General features: G+C 58.9%; 1 protein-coding gene and 1 pseudogene across 1 annotated transcript in view; both read right to left on the reverse strand.

The window, feature by feature from the left end:
* LOC108298497 (mitotic spindle assembly checkpoint protein MAD1-like) overlaps positions 1-1,830 on the reverse strand; it is a 15,191-nt gene extending 13,361 nt beyond the window's left edge. Inside the window, exons 1-2 of the mRNA XM_017521168.2 lie at positions 1,671-1,830; positions 1,113-1,275 (exon numbers count right to left, since the gene is read on the reverse strand). Coding sequence (XP_017376657.2) covers positions 1,113-1,262 — 150 coding nt within the window. The 5' untranslated portion in view covers positions 1,263-1,275; positions 1,671-1,830. The remainder of the gene's footprint in view (positions 1-1,112; positions 1,276-1,670) is intronic.
* A 1,051-nt stretch (positions 1,831-2,881) lies between these two features.
* Positions 2,882-10,178, reverse strand: LOC108298495 (annotated as a pseudogene).
* Positions 10,179-14,360: the final 4,182 nt, after the last annotated feature.

The raw sequence follows: 14,360 nt of genomic DNA on the forward strand, positions 1-14,360 counted from the left end.
CACCTCAGCCTCCCAAAGTACTGGGATTACAGGCGTGAGCCACTACACCCAGCTCAGAGTTAGCAACTTCTAATTTTGCCAGTGATAAAAAATAACTACCATCTATTACCATAATTTCATAAAAGAGCATTTTAACAATAAAATATCTATACATATAAAAGGCCTTATCTCAGAATAAAAAACAGTCCTCATCAAGAAAGGGCAGTGAGCAAGCTAACATTCTAAAAAACACATGTTAATTCAATTATGCAACAAAACGAATGCACAGACACACACCACGGTTTCACCAAATGCAGCAGGGCCTCAACTGGGCTCCGAAAGCAGCAGGAAGCCAGAGCCTCCTCGAACAGGGACAGGACTACAGAATGCTTCTGGAGCCTGCAGCAGGGACTACAAAAGAGGGCCCAGGCAGAGAAGCCTATAGAAGCCGGTGCAGCCACAGGGCCCAGGCAAGGCTGGAGACACCATTCCCCACCACTTCCCAACTGGGACTGCGCCCATCACTCTTTGGAACCTGAAATCCTTCAGGATACCTGAGTCCTCTGCAGCTGTGTCTACAGTGAGCAATCCCAAGAACTTGTAATGAAGTAAAATACAACTATTTTATAGAAGAAAACTATAAAAATCACCCCAAAATCTGCAAATGGCCCTCCACAGTCTGAGACCACAAAACACCCAGTCCTTCTGCTCACTGCCGTGGCTTTCTCTCTGAGCTAATCGGGCACTGTGTTTTCAACACAGCTTTCCCACACAGTCCTGGTGCTCACACTCCCAGGCAGTTTGGATTCTGTCCTCAATCAGACGAATGAACTGGCTTTCCGATCCTGTCACCAGAGTCTGTGGGTGCACTTGTGTGAATACAATGCTGAACGCCAGGCCCACTCAGCGTGCTAACAAGGCAGGCCTTTAAGCCATGATGGCTCAGGGCCCCAAACGGCCTCCAGCTACTGCCCCAAAATAAGGAGTACCCACAGTGAGACCTGGAAGACGAGTAACCGGTCTCTAGGCTGAGCTAATACTGACCCACCTCAACTACAAAAGACTTCAGCAGGTCCTGCCTGGGCCTAGGGGTCTCCCCAGAGAAGACTCCCACCCAGGCACATGCCACTCACCTGCATGCTCTGCTGGTACTGCATCTGCAGAGAACCTGGGGCCGAGGTGGGAATATCCAGTCCAGATCCTCCCCCCACACACTGAGAGATGAAGTTGTTCAAAGATCTCAGGGTGGATAAAACCGTGGTGTTTTCCCCTAGGTCTTCCATGGTTGCTTTCCCTCTGGAGGCGGACAAAGACTGATCAGATACAGCCTTGCCACGTGCCATCAGCTGTGCAGTCAGGGGCCCTCTGGGTAGCCCCACTCCCCTAACGCATGTTGGAGCCCATAATACACCAGTGTCTGTAATCACATTCTTCAGAGGCAACTGGGAGCCGCGCTGCCAACTTACCAGACAAAAAATGGAAGCAAGAAAGCATGCCACCAGACCCCTGCCACCAAGCCACCGACTAAATGTCAACTGCACAGACGGACAGCTGGTGCCCAGGAGGCGGTGCTCAGCACTCAGGTGGCACGTTCCCCTCAAAGCATTGTAAGAAGATTCTCCAAAGAGACAGAGCCAACAGGACACAGAGACAGACACACGAGAGGGGCTTTATTAGGGAAACTGACTGACACAATTAGGGAGACTGTCCCACAACAGGCCGTCTGCAAACCAGAACCCTAGGAGCCTGGCAGTGTGGCACAGTCCAAGTCTGAAGAGCCAGTAGAGCTGATGGTGTAATTCTCAGTCCGAGGGACTGCTGGGACAAGTCCTGGAGACCAGGCCAGCAAGCCTGGAGTGCTGCTGTCAAGGAGAGGAGAGGAAAACTGCATCCCAGCTCCAGCAGGCAGGTGGACACATTTGCTTTTTCTCTGTCCTCTCCAGGACCGAAGGCTCTTGAATGATGCCCCCAACACTGAGGGTGGATCTTCCCCACCTGATCCACTCAGACTCCTAAGCTCATCTCCTCTGGAAACACCCTCACGGGCACACCCAAAAACAAAACCAATGCTTTCCCAAGTTTCTAGAGTTCTTGAATGCAGTCAGTTGACACCTGAAATTAACTACCAGGAGCACTCACTATGTTGGTCAGGGTGGTCTCGAACTCCTGACCTCGTGATTCACCCACCTCGGCCTCCCAAAGTGCTGGGATTACAGGTGTGAACCACTGCATCTGGCCCCCTTTCTGAATTTTGAGGATCTCTATGGGTCTTCTTGTTTCCAGAGAACACCCCCACAACCACGGGACGACAATCTCAGGTGGCCTACAGATGTCACCCCCAAAACATATCTGCAGACATCCTGAGATTTCCACGGACTGTCAGTGAAAGAGCTCTCTCTGCCTCTGCCTAGACTGACTGGTGGGGTTTTATTTTCCTTGGGGGAAGGGATGGAGTCATCCACTTCTGCAAGAATTCCATTGGAATCAAGGGCCCTGTCCTACAGAAAGTCATGTCCACCCTGCATTGTAAGTGCCACAGCCTGGGGTTCAGAACCTAAGTCGAAAGTATGGGAGATAGGGCTGGGTTCATGGTCCGACCTGGGTACTGGGCAGGCAGCGGCTTTTCAGTGGAGGGAGAAGCCTGTAGTGGGGGCTGCGCTGCCTGCCCAGACCCTGACCCTAGACCCAGCATCCTGTGCTGATGGCAGAGTCCCCACCAGCCTGTGACCTCCCACTGCACAGAACCCCCACCAGCCTATATCCTCCCACTACACAGAGCCCCCACCAGCCTGTGTCCTCCCACTGCAGAGCCCCCACCAGCCCGTGTCCTCCCACTGCACAGAGCCCCCACCAGCCCGTGTCCTCCCACTGCACAGAGCCCCCACCAGCCCGTGTCCTCCCACTACACAGAGCCCTCAACAAACTGGAGCCCGACTCTGGGCTGCATGAGGGACAGATGAAGTCCTGGATCCTCAAGACACAGGCCTAGGGAATCGAGCCCACCTACCCTCAGAGGGGATGGGGAGAGACAGGGAAGCCCCACCGTGGGAACCCCGACCCCCCGCAGCCCACTGCCTGTCCCCTCACCCTGCTGTCATGGGTCAGCAGGATCAAGTCGCTCTTGATGTCCCGGTGGATGACGCCCTGGGCGTGAAGCACTGACAGGGCCTGCAGCACTGCCAGGCACATGGCCAAGATCTGCTCCTCATTCATCCTGTGGATGGGGGTGAGCAGACGGGTGGACAGCCCCCCAGGGGCTGAGGGGAATGAAGCCCTGCCTTGGGCTGGGAGGAACCTGAGACAGCTCAACCCCACTCTGGAGCTGGAGGAATGGAAGACACAACCCCATGCCCGGGGGGTCGAGGGGGACACAGCACAGCTGGTTTGGAGATGTGGCCCCACCCCAAGCGGTCTGGAGGGGACCTGGTCATGTCACAGGAGGAGTCTGAGGACCCAGCATTACCTGGTGTGGGTGACAATGTCGGTGAGGGCGCCTCCTTCCAGGAACTCCATGACCACCCGGAGCTCGTCCCCACCAGGCAGCTGTTGTACATCTCCACCACGTTCTCACGCTGACAGTCCCACATGGTCACCGCCTGTGCAGGGGCCGGGTCAGCGGCGAAGGGGGCGGGAGGGGGGCAGAGGGGGGCAGGGGGGCTGCCCAGGCCCGCCTCAGACCCAGCCACTGCCGCCCCTGGGTCCCCTTGCAGTAGTTCTACATGGGGCCACATGGACTGCCCTCCCCTACTACTGCCACAGCCACATGGGCCTCAGAGGCAGCCTGAAGCCCACACCTCCCTTCTGGGTGCACTCCCTGGGACAACGCCCATCTCAGGTCAGTCCTGGGCTGGTGCTGGGGGGAGATGGGAAGAGCATTCAACCTCAGGGTTGAGACGCTGGACAAACAGGTATTGGGCAAGGATGAGAGAAGAGGCGTGCACGTGGGGGTGGATGAGGAACCCAGGTGGGGAGTTCCTGGTGCAGCCAGGTGCTGTGATGCACGGCGGGTCGAGAGGGGCCTCATACACCCGGCAAAGGGGGGCAGGCTTCCTCTTGTCAGGGTGCTGCGGGGCACTGCCAGGGTCTCAGGTGGAATGGGGATGGGGTGGGCCTGAACATGAGAAACTTCCTCTTGGTGGTTGTGTGGGCTGTGCTGAGGACGCCCGAGTGGAGGCCGGGGTGGGGCCTGGAGTGGGAGACAATGGGCTGTGCAGACTGGGAGGAGCGGCTGGCCCGGGGCTGACAGGCTGGGGCAGGGTATGGGGAACCCAGGAGGGGCAGGTCTGGAGGACACTGTATCCTGGAGCCCAGGTGGGCCTCAGTGGATGTGAGGGGCCTGGAAGACACTGGGTGGGGTTCAGTGGGCCAAGGAACCCTGGGTCTGGGGCTCAGGAACAGAGATGTGGGTGAGGACGCTGTGAGGACAGAAGGGACCTACCTAGGGTGGAGTAGATGGCCTGGGGGTGGGGAGCAGTGAGGGGAGGAGGGGGGCCTGGCCCAGCACAGAGGAGTGTAGGGAGAGGAGGGAGGGCAGGGCGGGAGGACAGCAGGGAGAGGAGGGAGGGCAAGGAGGGAGGATGGCAGGGAGAGGAGAGCAGGGCAGCAGCTCCTGCACCTCGTTGAAGAGCAGCTCACGCCTCTGCTGCTTGCGCAGGTCCATCTTCTTGACGGCCACCAGCTTGCCAGAGCTGTGCACAGTGGCGATGCACACCATGCCCGTGGAGCCCTCGCCAATCTTGATGAAGTTGTCCAGGTAGGATCAGGGGTCACCTGGGTCCACCACCAGCTGCAGGGCAGCCCGAAACTGCTCATGGGATACACGCTGTGGCTCCCGCTGTGGCGAGTGGGGGTCAGGGGGCCCCGGAACAGCAGGGGCAGTGGGGGGGCAGGGGCTTGGGCTGGAGGGGTCAGCTGGGGCTCTGAGGTGTGGGGGCCCAGTACTCCAGGGTTGGGGGTGCCTCAGGCTCACGCGGGAGGCTGGGAGGATGAGGAGGACTGGGGGACGGCCAGGCCACCCGCTGATGGCCCATTAGGGACCACATCGTGAGGCTTCCCGTGAAACAGAAGAGAGAGGTAACTGTCAGTGAAGGGTGCCTGGGGCCAGCTCTGCTCCCTAAGCACCAGAGAGGCCCAGCAATGGGACAGACACACAGGTGGTCAGGATGAGATGCACGGTGGGTGGGGCGGGGCGGGGCTGGAAGGTGGGGACGGGGGAGCAACAGGCAGGGGACCTCGGGGGCCCTGGGGTGGGGGATGGGTTACCTGGGCACCCCGGGATGGGTGGTCGGTGTCATCCCTCAGGTAGGTGTTAAAGGGCCAGCCAGCTGCCAGTTTCGCCCCACTGGCCAGACCAGCAGGCTGAGGGTGCCGACGTGAGGCCCAGAGAGGGGGCGTTTGTCCCAGGAGGACTCCTGGGGGCCCCCTGAGACATCCCTGGAAGACTTGGGCCTCTTCTCTGGCCCCACCTGTTGCCTGTTACCACTGCCGCCACCTGCCTCGCTGTGACCAGCGATCTGGCCTCGACTGCCTACCTTCCCCAGGACCACTCTGGCCATGGCGGCTGGCTCCTCTGGTATCCCATTTTCCTGGTGGGCATGTGCAGGCGGCGGGCTGTCTCTCCGAAGGGAGTTGGAGCGTGTCACCGACATGTTCTCAAACTCGCCCAGCAGCAGCGTGAGGACCCCATCCTTGGCACCTTTGCTGCCCCACATGATGGTCTGGGGTCCTGGACAATGGTGGGTGGGGGCCCAACAAGAAGTGGGGCACACAGGATGGGCATCCAACACACAGGGACAGGACAGCACGACACACAGAGAGACAAGACAGAGATGCAATGAGGAGATACGGTGGAGTAAGGATGGCAAGGGTGGTGGCCCCTCCCCTGCCGGGACACAGCTGCAGAGTCAGAGGAGTGATGGCCACGGCCAGGCTGCTGCCTCCCTGGGCTGGGTGGGATCCTGGAGAGACACCCCTTGTTTTTCTCCTGTTCCCCAGATGGGCGGCACAGTCCTGCCCTGTGGGGTGGAGGTGAGGGAGGGCAGAAGCCAACCCACCCCATAATCAGGCCGAGGGCTACAAATTACAGGACGCTGGGGTCAGACCTGGGCTGGCACTTCCTCTGCTGTGGGTGCCAGTGTTCATGAGCCCCAAAACCACACTCTCAGCTCCCATGAAGGATAAGGGGTGGGGTACATGGAGAGTCACAAAGGCCTGTCCCCAAAGTAGAGGGCAGGGGGGTTCCAGGAGCCGGGTGCCGAATACAAACCCACGTGGGAAACAGACAGGGCATCCAGTGCATCCCGAGTCCCTCCGGTCCCCATCCTCTATGGTCTGAGTTGTATCATACATGGCCCCTCCGCCCCCTGCTCCATTTCCAGGCACAGGGGTGTCCTCGCTGCTCCGCCCCCTCCTGTCCCGCTTCAGGGCCTCTGCGCTGGCTGCTCCCTCTGCCTGGAACATCAGCACCCAGGGTTCCTGTGGCTCTCTCCCTCCACACTTTCAGGTCTTTGCTCAAGCTTCCGCTGACCGCCTGTCATCTAAAATGCCAGGCCCTGCCCTGCCTGTGTTCCACCTAGATCACCTGACAGAGGCCGACATGGAGCATGCAGGCATCTGTCTACTCCGGCTCTGTCATGTGCATGCTCCTGGGGGCAGGGGTTGCTTTTTCCTGTCTGCTTTGGGTCCCACTATATCTCAGCACCTATCAGCATCTGGCGCACAGCAGGGGCTCAGTGAACTTTTGCTAAACCACAGATTGATGATGTGGTTGTGCAGGGGCCACAGTGAGCTGAGAACACGGGCCCTGCTGACAGGGACCCTGCCCGGGGCTGCCAGGCATCTGCAGCTGGAGGCCTGCCTCTAATGTGCAGGAAACACTGATCCCACAAAACCCGTGGCCTGCCACTGCCCTGTCTCTCCTGGCCATGGCTGTCTGCCTGAAGCGGGGCCTTGCCCAGGAGCTCCAGGGAAGCAAAGTGGACACAAGGCCAGACTTTGCTGTTAGAACAGGGGGTTGAGGCCGGGTACGATGGCTCACCCCTATAATCCCAACACCTCGGGGGGACTGAGGTGAGAGGATCACCTGAGGTCACAGTTCAAGACCATCCTGGCCAACATGGCAAAACAGTCTCCACTAAAAATACAAAAATTAGCTGGGCATGGTGGTGGGTGCCTGTAATCCCAGCACTTTGGGAGGCCGAGGCAGGAGGATCACCTGAGGTCAGGAGCTCAAGACCAGCCTGGCCGACATGGTGAAACCCCGTCTCTACTAAAAATACAAAAATTATCTGGGCACGGTGGTAGGAGCCTGTAATCCCTTGGGGGCTACTCTGGAGGCTAAGGCAGGAAGGAGGCTGAGGCAGGAGAATTGCTTGAACCCAAGAGGCGAAGGTTGCAGTGAGCTGAGATCGCAGTGTCACTGCACTCCAGCCTGGGAGACAGAGTGGTACTCTGTCTCAAAACAAAACGAAACAAAACAAAACAAGGGGGTGGAGAGGGCCCTGGGAGACCTGGGGCCTGGCCAATGGCAGCAAACATAAGCGCCCATGGGGCCCCAGGTCAGTGCTGGCCACGAGGCACTGTGTGTGAATTCAGGTGCCCTATTTCCTGGTGGGACAGTCACAGCCAGGCCTGGCGAGCCAGGCAGGGGCTGGGATTTTGGAGACACATGCCAGTGGCCACAGCGCCAGGCAGGGCGTGGTGCGAGGGGGTCGGGCGTGGAGCAGGGGGGAGGGGTCGGGCGTGGAGTGGAGGGGGTCGGGCGTGGCCTGTGGCCCACAAAAGCCAGGGCCACACCTGCAGAGGCAGCTGCCACTTAGCTCCAGCTGGTCTGTCACCACAAGCCAACAGCTTTGAAAGTGGTCTGTCACTTTTTAAGTGGTGGCAAAGAAGTCAGGCATTCAAAAGCGCCCTGCGTGGGCCACACGAACCCTGCCATGGGCCACCACATTGAGACTGCACTTGTGTCTATGGCCAACTTGAGGGTCTTGGCACTCCTCCCTGCCAGGCTGGGCTGGGTACCGGGAGAGGTGAGTCCATGCACACCCATCTCCACCTGCTGGAAACAAACCGGTGAGCTCCCCCTGGCCTGCGACCCTTCCCAGTCCCCACTGACCATGGGAGAGAGTCCAGGCTCCAAGGCTGGCTTGCCGAGGCCCAGCACAGGCTCCCACCAGGCCAGCCTCATGCCAGGCCACACCCAGACAGCGGCTCTGCAACTCTTATAATTTCACATGGAGGCAGGAGAGGGGTTAAGAGCATGGGGCTTGGAAACAGACATTGGTTCAAATCCCAACCTTGCCATTTTGCTCTAGATGGCAGGAAATAAACCCCCAAACCAAAAAGTCCGCAGTGTTCCACAGGGGTGATTTCCTCCACGAAAGCCTGGCTTCCCCCGAATCTGCTGCCATCGCTCCTCCTCCTCTTCAGCCACAGTGTCCCTTCCTCCCAGAAGCTTGCCTGGACCCCTGGACTGGGTCAGGTGCCTCCCCCGGGCTCCCCCATCCAAGCCCTGACCACTGGGGACTGTCAGCCTCTGGAAATGGGTCTGTCTCCCACTGCCAGGAGCTTTGGAAAGGCTCAAGGGTGGGATGGGTGTGGTCCGGGGACAGGAGCATAGTGCCCAGGGCATGAGGCTCAGGTTGGAGGCTGGTGTGGGGGCTGTCAGATGGGTCATGGAAGCCTCAGGTTGGGGTGGCATGGGGTTCTCAGAACTTGGAGCCAGTGGATGGAGGGTGGGTGAAGGGTCAGCCTTGGACCCAGGATCAGGGTGGAAGTTGGGGTTGTATCTCTGTTTCCATGTAACTGAGAAGGTGTTGGTTACAGGGTCGAGTGTGGGGTGAGGGACAGGCCACTCTGGGGGTGGGGATGGGCTGGGGGAGGTGGTAGTGGGTGCCGAATACCTTGGGGGCCCTGGGCTGGATGGAGGTAATGCAGGCAGGGTCAACCAGGGGCTTGGGCCGGCGAGCCGACTCCTCCATCAGGCTCTGCCACTGGCGGAGCAGCCCGGTGAGCTTCTGCTCGTGCTGGTCGAGGCCCATGTGCACGCGGTGCTCAAAGTTGGATGGTGCAGAGATCTCCACCCGCTTCTTCCTCTTCCCAAACATGGTGCCGGGGTCTCAGTGCGGCCTGCGCGAGGGAATCATGGTGGCTGAGTGGCAGCAGTGAGCCGGCCTGCGTCTTCCTCCTCTGCCTCTAACCTGTCCCTTTCACCCTCATCTTCCACCGGGGCCCACAGGAGGCAGCAGCCTCCTTCCGGTCTTCCTGCTCACCCCCTACCCCATCTACACGGCACAAGCAGCCAAAGGGCACCAGTGAGCACTCGAGGGGCCATATCCCTCTGCTCAGAACCTTCCTGCCTGTCTCTTATGGGCCCACAAGGCCCCGTCGCCTCTCTGTTCTCATCCCCTGGAGACCTCAGGGCCTTTGCAGGGGCTGGTCCCTCTGCCTGGAGCTCACTCCCCAGTGTCCGAACAGCGCTGCCCCTCCCCTCCTGAGGAGTTCTCAGAGCAGCAAGGACTCCTTTCCTGACCACCCCAAGTTCGAGACCAGCCTGGCCAGCATGGTGAAACCCCATCTCTACTAAAAATATAAAAATTAGCGGGGCATGATGGCATGCACCTGTAATCCCAGCTATTTGGGAGGCTGAGGCAGGGGAATTGCTTGAACCCAGGAGGCAGAGGTTGCAGTGAGCTAAGATCGAACCACTGCACACTCCAGCCTGGGCGAGAGAGCAAGACTCCATCTCAAAACAAAACAAAACAAAACACCACAAAGGGGCCGAGGGGACATGCTGGTGGAGGCGTCCCACAGAGAGCCGGGAGAAAGACAGCAAGGAGAGCCAGGAGGCCAGAGTTCCACTCTCCACCACATGCTGCCGTGACCTTGGGCAAGTGACCACCTGTCTGTGCTGTGGATGAACCCCCATGGGGCTGCTGTGAGGGGTAGTGGGTGACTAGGAGCAAAGAGCTCGGGGCGAGGCTGGGCATATGCGGGGAGGCCTGTCTGTGGGGGCCACTGTGGTGGCTGATGTGGTCCCCACAGTGTCTGTGGGAGGAGGGGCCCAGGTCCTGCTCTCCTGGAAGGCCCCATCCCAGCTGTTCCAGGCCTGTGCCCTGGAGTTGCACATACCTGGTCTGATGCTGGTGGGACAGAAGTGCCCTCAGGCAGGTGACCTCTCCTCTGGGGATGTCGGGTTACTCATCTGTAAAATGAGAAGAATGCATCCATTCACTCATTCGTTCATTCATTCAATAATCACTCAGCAGTGGGCCTCCTCTGTGGCCACTGTAGTGAACCAGACAGCCTTTGACCTCATGGGAAGTTCACGTGGGGTGCAGGCCTGTCCCCATGCAGCAGCAGCCCAGGGTGGTCAGGGCTGAGTGGTGGGAGCACGGGACCCTGGAGGGATGTCAGGGTGGGCAGCAGGGAGGCTTCCTGGACGAGGGGAAGCGTGGAGACCAATGGATGAAGGGATATGCAGGTGGAGTTTCTGTCTTGTTCCCAGCTGGCTCCCCTGCACCTGGCATGGCGCCCAGCCCAGAGAGTCCTATGGCCCTAGTGAGAGGATGGAGGACGCGCAGATCTACGTGGCCCCTCCACACCTGCTCCTTCGCCCGGCTCAGGCTGCTTTTCTGGGAGCAGCTGGGAAGGTGAGGCCCTGAGGTAGGACCATTGATGGGAGTCAGCCAGGGGAATAGGTGTGGCAGCAGGAGCCCCATGAGAGGTGGGTGGGGATCTGGCAGCCAACCTGTCTCAATTAGTCCCAAGAGGCCAGCGGGTGGTCAGAGCCAGGCCTGGCCAGGGCTCCCTGGGTTGGCCCAGTTTCCCTGCTTGCCCAGGGTCCTGGGATGGAAGGCAGGCAGGGGGGAGGGGCTCCTTTGTCTCTGCCTAGCCCCTTCTCGGAGCCCAATGCCAGTGCCCTGAGTGGTGCCCACCCCTCACTCATAGCCTTCTAGCCCTGCCCGCTCCTTGGTGGCCCTAACCTATTCTCTCACAGTTTTCCAGGCCCAGCTCCTAGGGTCATCCACACACCCGGACCTTCCCCATCTCCCTACTCTGCCTGCTGGTCACTCCAGATCTGCGTCCTATGTCCTCCGGCCTCTCTGTCCTCCCAGAGATCCCTCCACCCCCTTTGGCCCCATGCCCTTCATCATGAACTTGTGGCCCCACCCATCCCGCTCCCTCCCCACTTTGGGGCACTAGGCAGTTCCCACAGCCACAGGAACAGGATTAGCCATATGACCTTTCGATAAGCCCAGAGGGCGGAGAGTGGGGCAGATTCTGAGGTCTGGACGTCTGGGACTGGCGGGAGCAGCCTGGAGGGTGGGCGGCCGACCCAGCAGCACAGGGGCTGGGGATGTCCTCCGAAGCCTGGGCTCCTGCCCTCCCACCCATAAACCCCCAAGGGAAGGGGCAAGGGACACGCCTCCGGATGTTTGCCTGGGGCCACCCCTTCCCTCTGGGCACTGCACAGAGGGCAGGACAACCAGAGGAACTGACCGTGTTTATAATGACCAGGCAGGGGCCCCACCCCAGCCCCTCCTGGGCAGCTCCAAGTGCTGTCGGCTCCCCCAGCAGGCGCTCCCTTCCCACCGTAAGCTCCTGATCTCATGGGGGCCCACAGAGGCAATGCTGGGCCTGGGAGGAGGGAGAAGAGCTGAGTAGAAAGGCTGGGCCTGCCCAGGTGGCAAGGAGGGAAGGGTAGTGGTTGGGCTTCCAGGCCAGCTCCAAGCTTGGCAGTCAGGCCGCCCAGGGCTCCAAACCTCAGCAGGGCTCCTATGCCCTGCCCTGTGTGACCTCACTTTCTGTGTCTGTGAAATGGGGATCTAACCCAATCTGGGACCTCAATGTGTGGCCCTGTGTGAGCAACTCAGCCACAATGTGCCTCAGTTTCCTCCTCTGTTCAAAGACGGTGATGACAGTAGCTGCTTTCTGGCGTTTTTTTAAGGAATTAGGGAGAACACAAGGCATGGAAGTCCTGGGCCAGAGACTGCGGCTGGGATCAGAGCCAAGGCAAAGCACACACAGCAAGTGCTCAGTAAGTATGGCCACCATTACAATAGCAGCTAGCACTTACTGAGCACCTACTGTGTGCCAGCCCTCTTCCGAGCACTTTACCCGGAGTCCCACATCTGACCCTGGAGGGAGGGGCCATTATGAGCCCCGGATTACAGACATGGAAAACAGGGCACAGAGAGGGGCCTCATTAACCAAGGTGACCCAGCTAGAGTGACAGGGTGGACACTAGACTCCAGGCCTGTCTGCAGAGATGCATGGGTCCTGGCCCTGCTGTGCGTCTCATCCTGTTCCATCCTCACAGGCATCCTCATCCCAATTCACAAGTGGGGAAACTGAGGCCCAGAGACTGGAAGGCCCTTGTCCAGGGCACCCAGACAGTGAGAAGCAGCGAGGATTTGAACCTGGATGGTTGTGTGTGGAAGGCACTGAAGGCTGAGCTCTTACCTGCCTGTCCTGCTGCCCTGGAGGGCTGGGGTGACGCTGCTGGTTTTGCCTATTACTATTTATTATTATTAGTATCATCTTCCCAAGGCTGGTCCTGGCTCCCCTCTCCCTCCATCCCTCCTCATTCTTTCTGTCCACCCCCAGACCTTGCCTTTTCTCTCCTGGCCTAGTCTCTGCTGAGTGAGGGTCCCTCCCTCCTGTCTGACCTGTCCTGGACCCCACGGGTAATAGGAAGGAGCACCCAGTGGGCTCCTGGGCTCCCACCTCCCCAGTGGCTGTTCACAACACTTTCCCACAGGCCTCTGCAGCAGAAAGGATGCTTAAAACTAATCCCCACCACCAAATGTGGCCTGAGGCTCAGCTTGGAACCCCCAACACCATCGCTGCCACCACAAGGGACCCATGGCCCAGAGCAGACGCTGACACTGAGCTCACCGGCGCCGTCAACCTCAGTGGAGTGGCCATTCTGAGCCCCATTTTGCAGATGTGGAAATGCAGGCTCACAGAGGTAAAATCTCTCACTAAGTTCACCAAGCAGAGTTGGGCCCGGAAGCCAGTCCTGCCCACTCTGGAGTCCATAGCCTGAAACCCTTTCCTGGCCCCCATGATGCCTCCTCGTGGCCTGAGAGTCCCCACAGGACACACTCATCACCAGGCTGCCCTCCTCTCCTCCCAGGCACCCCTGGGCTCTCTGTGCCCCAGCCACACAGGCCCCCCGTTGTTCCTCAAATTCAAGACATGGTTCCACCTCAGGGCCTTTGCATGGGTGAGTGTCCCACCTGAACTCTCCTCTCACTGGTCCCTAGGCGGCTCTCTCCTCCCCTGACTTCCCAGGCTCGCCTGTGCTCACAGGCTCTGCTCCTGTCCTGTCGCCCTCTTGCCTGTCTCTGCCATATCTTCCCTCAGGGCTCTTACCATGTATATGAAGCACGCGTGTGCGCGCGTGTGTGTGTATGTGTGTGTGTGTGTGAATAAAATTCTTTTTTTTGAGACAGAGTTTCGCTCCTGTTGTTGAGTGTAATGGTGCGATCTCAGCTCACTGCAACCTCTGCCTCCTGGGTTCAAGCGATTCTCCTGCCTCAGCCTCCCAAGTAGCTGGAACTACAGGTGTCCGCCACCACGCCTGGCTAATCTGTATTTTTAGTAGAGATGGGGTTTCACCATGTTGGCCAGATGGTCTCGATCTCCTGACCTCATGATCTACCTGCCTCGGTCCCCCACAGTCCTGGGATTACAGGCATGAGCCACCACGTCCGGCCATGTGTGTAATTATTTAGCATCTGCCTCTCCCCCTAGAATGTGTCAGCTCCGCAAGACAGGGACTGTCCTCTGTCTTGCCCCCTCATAGCCCAGGGCAGCCCATGGTAGGGACTCAGTGAGATGGTGGTCCCTGCCCGTTGCTCTACACCCCTGCTCAGAGGCCCAGGACGAGGCCTGGCAGCACCCGGGAATCTTTCAGATAAGCAGCTTGGACCTGGGGACAGGAACCTCAGAGCGGCGGGAAGATGCCGCCTTCTGTCCCAGCCAGGGCCCAGATGCCTGTGAAGTCCAGTATTTCATCCCCAAAATGCAGGCACATTTTGTCTCCTATTCTAAAATGTTTATTTCACATTTTAAAAAATGTTTTGAATTGTTTAACATGTGGGACAGGCAGCGTCAACCCGGCCTAGCAGACACTTCAGATTTTCCAGTCACCTCTGCGTCCTCTGACCTTTTACAGGAGGAATAGGGTACTACCGCCTCCATTCTCCCCCACAAGATAATCTGTCCAAATGGAAAAGTAAGATCCACTATGTGACAAAGCTGTCGGTGTGAGCAGACTCACCTGCAGGACCCCTCACCTCCTGCCCCTCCCCCTCCAGGCTCTGACCAAAGCTGTAGCCCCTGGAAGGGACGGGGCTGGCTTAGCTGGAACGCAG

This window comes from Cebus imitator, unplaced genomic scaffold, assembly GCF_001604975.1.
Source record: "Cebus imitator isolate Cc_AM_T3 unplaced genomic scaffold, Cebus_imitator-1.0 Scaffold975, whole genome shotgun sequence".
NCBI classification, from domain to species: domain Eukaryota; kingdom Metazoa; phylum Chordata; class Mammalia; order Primates; family Cebidae; genus Cebus; species Cebus imitator.